Source organism: Hoplias malabaricus, chromosome 13 (genome assembly GCF_029633855.1).
Source record: "Hoplias malabaricus isolate fHopMal1 chromosome 13, fHopMal1.hap1, whole genome shotgun sequence".
Taxonomy (NCBI): Eukaryota; Metazoa; Chordata; class Actinopteri; order Characiformes; family Erythrinidae; genus Hoplias; species Hoplias malabaricus.
In genome coordinates this window covers 5,492,419-5,498,437 of record NC_089812.1, presented here as the reverse complement: position 1 = coordinate 5,498,437, position 6,019 = coordinate 5,492,419, and the positions used below count along the sequence as shown (strand labels likewise).

Genomic DNA, 6,019 nt, shown 5'->3' with positions numbered 1-6,019 from the left:
GTAGTGAATCATTCGAACCGATTCACAAACACAAATTGAACCGAGCACATCTTTCCTTTGGAGAAAATGGCAAATATGTTTCTGAATCGTGCTGAATTGTGTGTGTTTTCTGTAGATAAGTCAAATATTATGATCAAATTTGTTATTACTCATAAAACGTTTTGTTGTTTAATGATAAATCACTTTTTGCTATATACAACCTTCCCATGAGCACCAGAACGCCAGGCTCAATATTATTCCAATATACCACTATATTAAAAATAGTACCCAGCATATTGCTTAAATTAATCATGCACAAATAAGCAATAAAGCAACAGCCACCTAAAAACCCCTGTTAGGGCGTGTGACTCTAAACATGTTTCTCTCTTGTATGAAACAAAATGCACATTGAGTCCAAATAGTGTGCTTTCCTCCAGTTTCCTCTTTTGCTGGACAAAAAAAAGTGTGTGTGATGTTCTGCAATGAGATGACACACTGTCCAGGATGTGTTCCTTCCTTGTATCCAATGATTTCAGGTCGGCTCTGGACCCACCCAGACCTTGACCCGATAGAGTTTATTCATTCAGTATCTGTAGCCCTTATCCAGTTCAGGGCAGGAGACACAGGGAGAACACACCACACTCCTCACAGACAGTCACCCGGAGGAAACCCATACAGACACAGGGAGAACACACCACACTTCTCACATACAGTCACCCGGAGGAATCCCACGCAGACACGGGAAGAACCCACCACACTCCTCACAGACAGTCACCCGAAGGAAACCCACGCAGACACAGAGAGAACACACCACACTCCTCACATACAGTAACTCAGGTCCCTGGAGCTGTGACAGAGACACTACCTGCTGCCCCATCATGCCCCCTGATACAGTTATAAAAGACAAATGATTGAAAGGCCTTTTAAATGTTGTTGCCATTGCAAACCAATACAATTTGCAGTAGTAAGGAATCTAAATTCTGCTACATCTTTTGTGCACTCAATTGACATACAGTAAATATAATCAAGTTCCACTATACAAACCAGAATGTTTTGAAATATATCAGATTTGTTTTGTTTTACCTAATAAAATAGCTGACTTCAATACATAATATTGTTTAGGTTTAATAATAGAAAGACTCCTACTGATACATCCTTTCAATACCCTGGAGTGCTAGCTTGCTTGTAGCATGCGTTGTTTGTATTAGTACTGCTACATAACCTCTTATTTTACAGGATCTTAAGATATTTTGTGTTAAATGTATGTATGTATTTTAATTAAACTTTGTTGTGCTGAAGTAGCTATGTTGCTAACGTTTTCTATGCTAAGCAGGGGATTTGGAGGGGCTTTAATTTTGAAGGGGCTGAGTGTGGCTTCAGAAGATAGAGGGTATAGCTTTAAGTGTGTCTTTTGTTAAAGTACATTATTATTATTATTATTTTAATTCTTGAGAATTCCCATGTTTTTTATGCAGTTATTTTGGACACTCGACTCATTGAAGCAGAAACTTTTGAAGAGTCAGTTCAGTGAATTGAATCAAAAATAATGCACCGTTTGCGCATGCGCGTATAGGGTAAAGGGTGGGATTTGACCTAGACGTACATATTTCTTCACTTGAAAGTGGGGTACAGGGGTCCTTTCCCTGCTTCAGCCTTTAAACAGGAATGGGTTTCTGTGTTAATGAAGAGATGCGTGATTCTCTGTCTCTAAACCTTTATGTTTTATCTGTTTGTGCCGCACATGCTGCAACAGTCGGCTTCTTACTGGAATTTTCCGCTCCACCTTAAATGGTGCAGCAACTTAAGCATCGTGTGAGTAATTTTAAAAGCGTGAGAGCGCGCTATCTAGCTACGAATTAGCTTATTATTGGTAGTGTACGCGTTGGTTTCGTTTATTTACTGCATATTTGACTGTATTTTCTCTGTATTTCAGAATGAAGCCTGAACTCGACGCACGTGGCCGAAACGTGGCGCGTGGCGGATTAAGGTATTGGGCCATTTTTTTTTTATAAAACATTCCTCCGTAAATTCTCCGGAATGTTGTAAAAATAAATATTTTGTTTTAAATTCAAAAGCAAAGGTCACCCACAAAGTGGAACTCTTTCCGTTGGCTCAGTTCAAGTCAAAGGTTTGACTAGAGAAGGCTCCGTAGAGGGCCGCTCCATTTAAACGGGAAGTCCACCGAACCTTTGAAAATTCTGTTACAAATTCAACCGGCGTTATCCGTAAAATCCGCACTGTCTTTGAACTTTTGAAGCCCCCTCCATGGCTTCAGAAGCCAAGCTACAGTGCAAAATCAAAGGGTTGTTATAACTGGGGCTCCTTGGCTTTTTACCCCAAGTTGCTCTTTTAAAAGCAAACCACATCCATTTCACAACAAAAAAAATGATCTTAAAAGGGACATTATGTAACATTTTTACCTCAATCATTGGGACGCTCCACTGAGCTGTAATAGGGAGAATAGACCCTCTGTTGTTGCTACTCCAGAAACTACACTATGTAACTTGTGGGAAAGGGGAGCATCAGCAAAAAAAAAAAAAAATCTTACTTAGTGTCCCTTTAAAGTAAAACCACTTTATTTTGACCAAAGGAGGTTAGTGATTTTTGCTCAGAACAGTCATTCAGTGTGCTGTGTCTCGTCCTTCCAGGCGCTGTTGAACCCAAAAAGATTCTAAAGAAGCAGAACTTTCACTTCTTTGACCCAAGGCTGGTGAGTTTAATAAGACGTGCCGTCATCCCCCGTCTCTGTCTGAAATGATGTTACTACACGCGTTAGACTTCTGATTTAACAGTGAGGTCAGCTTCAGTGACTGATCAGACCCAGCTACATTTATACATCATTATACAAGTGCCACCTGTGGTCACAAATGTTGTCTCCCCACCATTATTTTATTTTTTTTCTGGCGTAGACTAAATTAGATCACTGTGGCCATTTTAAATGAATACATCCATTTTCTGTCCCCTACAGGAGAAGATACTGAAAATATTATGAAGAGGAACTAGCAGTGGTCTGAGTTAAGGTTGGTAGGTTTAAGATCTTGCAGTAATGTGCTCTCTCGGTCTGAAATGATGTTACTACACGCGTTAGACTTCTGATTTAACAGTGAGGTCAGCTTCAGTGACTGATCGGCCGACTGCATTTAAACAAACGATTGTAGCGTGACGTTTAAATGGATGTTCGTTATATATTGATATTTATTTCTTCTACTTACAGGTGCTGTGTGAAATGGGTGGCTTCAAGATGTGAGACGATTGTTAGTACATGCTGTTGGTCTAATAATAATAAGAGAATATTCCAAACTGGAGCCTCAGATGCAGACGGTTCTTCTCCAGAGACATCTGTGTTTTACAAATAAACGTCCATGACGTACTGTTCGTGTCAATTGTAAAATTGCTGTGAAAAGCCTGATCAAACATACAATAAAGGCTAATATCCACTTGTACTTTGCTTTGCTCATTTTGTGTTGCATATTGGTGCACTGTCTTTGAACCTTTGAAACTCTCCTCATGGCTTCAGAGGCTAAGCTACGGTGCAAAATCAGAGGTTTGTTATAACTGGGGCTTCTTGGCATTTCACTCCCAAGTCGCTCTTTTAAAAGCAAACCACATTCTCAAAACCAATTCAATCTGCAAAAGAACTTCACCCTGAAACACACGAGTAAGTTTAACAAAAAGTGTTTATAGTTTCTCACACAACCATCGTCACAATTTGGCTGAACACAATCACGTAAGAAAAAAAATACAGTAATTTTCACACAGTGCAAAAGAAGTAAGCGTTAGCCGTAGAGAAGCGCACACCATCTAACGTTGGCAGGGTTTACACAAAAATGGCACAGAAGAAAAAAGCATTTTGAAATGAGCAGAACTGTAACGTAGGCAATGCATTGTCATGAATCTGACGTTTTGAGGAAGGAAATGTAAATTGACTGTAGGTACTACTGCCTCTGAAGAGAGAGAACAAAAGTAAACGTTGAACAAACATATCCCTTAAAATAAAGTCAAAATGCACCTGGAGGCTTTCCTACTGGATCATACGTTCTGCACCGAGTGGGAATTCTCCATTTAAAGGGAAATGTAGAACAGGAGTAGGCTTATTCTGTCTGAGAAACTGATCCTTCGTAGTTGTTTTGGGAAATAATTTTATACCTCAGACTTGTTCTGTATCAATGTCCCAAATAAAGAGAAGTGACTGGCCACACACCTGTAATCTCAGATGTTTTGAGACATGAATGTGAACAAAGTCATTACAGGGAAAGCTCTACCAGCGCGTGTTAAACAGTAATGTGTTTGTTCAGAGACAGAATAAAGCAAAGCTCTACAAACTACAGATAAAACAGTAACAAGAACCTGGACGTAACAGAAGCATTTTCCGCACCTTAATAAAGATCACGCTACCAGCAGCAAGTTGCTGATACCGATGAAAAAAAAAAACCCTACAAACTGATAAGTTCAGGCAATGATTTATACATTCAGATGGCTTCTCCATATTGCACAATGACAAGTTCCTGGCAGAGAGAGTACTGTAGAATCCTATTTTCCTGTCAGCACTTGGAAGTGCATTTTCATTTCCAGCTGCAGGAGGGAAATGTTTGAGAGAAGACCTTCGAGGTCTAGGAAAAGCGCCTTGTTTGAACCCACTGTTTTCGGCAGCTTGGGGAGGGCCACGTTTGAGCTGAACGGGGTATTAGCTGGTGTCCTTAAGCACAGTGAAATTGATCTAATTGCATAATTAGATGCCACACAGATGCCTCAGGCAGCAATGTGATTGGCAGAGGTCGGTGGCGGTACATACCTAGGAGTTGTTGGCTGTTTTGAACAAAGCGAAAAGCTGATGACAGTCATGACACACACAGATCAGTAGTTTTGCCTCTTTGCTTCAAAATCTGACTTAAAATCTCCACCCTAGCGTACATTATTGTGAGAATGCCATATAAATAAGACCCTTGTGAGAGTTCCAGCATGAACTGTCAATAACATAAACTCGGAGTAGTACGTAGAGTTAATGCATGGTGGCGTTGGAACATCGCAGAGGCCAGTACTGAGGCCTGACCTGAGCAGGAGCAAGATAGCCATCCATGCTCACTTGCAAACAAAAGAGGTAAAAAGCGCTGAAGCAGCTGCACATTGCCTGAAGCCTCCAGTTGGAGAGTAGCTTTCAGCTTCACGCCCCAACCAGAGGGTCCCACACAGACGACTGGGGCAGCTGCTGTCCTTCATAGTGTTACCCCACCATTGTAGGGTTTCATTTCACAAGGATTTTCAGACTCCATCCAAGTCGAGTTACGTATTCTAACCATCTGCTCGGCTCCGTTCCGTGTTAAATGCATTATTAACATGCATTCAGACCCGTTCTTTTTCTGACTAGAATCACACTTCTGGGAAAGATATGGAAAAGCTTGACTGGACTCCTGCGACATTCTACAGTGTTTTTGAGATTTAGATTTCACAGGTCATCCGTTGGGTCTTCCAGGTCCAGGGTCTCCTCACCTTTCAAAGCATCGGTTGTCACAGTAACCAAGTTCATGCTGGACCGAGCGTCCATGGCTGAGTGCATGATGGGTAGCCATATGTCGTCCATGTTCGGCATTACAAAGATTTTCTGTGACGGGTAACGGAAACAAACAATAGTAAGAAAAATTCAAACAAACTACAACACTGAGACGAATGATTTCAAATGACAACATTTGTCCTCGCTGATTTAGAAACCCTTTATAAAGTAGTTGAGCCACCAATTCATTTCAATGTCTCATCTGTGTATCATAGGAAACACATCCACACGGTCAGATTAACGTCAGCAGAAAAAGCGCTTTATGACCCGTGTGGTGGCTGTAACTCGCTGTGTATTATATTTGGATATGTGTTTATTAAATATGGATGTTAGTGTTTATAAAGTTATACTGAAGTCTTTTTGCTCCTGTTCACACAAACAATTCAGATTCAACTGGTTTAACTGAATCATATCTCAGCTACAAACAGGAAGCACATCACTAAGCCAAAGGCAAGCCTTTCGTTTCAGTGGGAAGCACTGAAGAAACGAAAG

General features: G+C 40.8%; 1 protein-coding gene, 1 long non-coding RNA gene and 2 other non-coding genes across 7 annotated transcripts in view; 3 read left to right on the top strand and 1 right to left on the bottom strand.

Annotated features, from left to right (window-relative positions):
- The first annotated feature begins 1,568 nt into the window (after nucleotides 1-1,568).
- Nucleotides 1,569-3,412, top strand: LOC136664437 (uncharacterized). The gene is made up of 5 exons (XR_010795147.1): nucleotides 1,569-1,791; nucleotides 1,913-1,966; nucleotides 2,628-2,689; nucleotides 2,948-2,999; nucleotides 3,194-3,412. It is a non-coding gene; the product is annotated as an uncharacterized lncRNA (long non-coding RNA).
- Nucleotides 2,212-2,347, top strand: LOC136665477 (small nucleolar RNA SNORA50). The gene has a single exon (XR_010795255.1). It is a non-coding gene; the product is annotated as a small nucleolar RNA SNORA50 (small nucleolar RNA).
- Nucleotides 3,413-3,453: 41 nt separating the features above from the next.
- On the top strand, nucleotides 3,454-3,590 carry LOC136665478 (small nucleolar RNA SNORA50). Its single transcript, XR_010795256.1, has one exon. It is a non-coding gene; the product is annotated as a small nucleolar RNA SNORA50 (small nucleolar RNA).
- The window catches only part of tex2 (testis expressed 2), a 43,505-nt gene continuing 41,034 nt past the window's right edge, over nucleotides 3,549-6,019 (bottom strand). For all 4 annotated transcript variants that reach the window (XM_066641622.1, XM_066641626.1, XM_066641623.1 and 1 more), the window contains exon 13: nucleotides 3,549-5,578. In XM_066641622.1, the coding sequence (XP_066497719.1) occupies nucleotides 5,423-5,578 (156 nt within the window). In that variant the 3' untranslated portion in view covers nucleotides 3,549-5,422. The remainder of the gene's footprint in view (nucleotides 5,579-6,019) is intronic.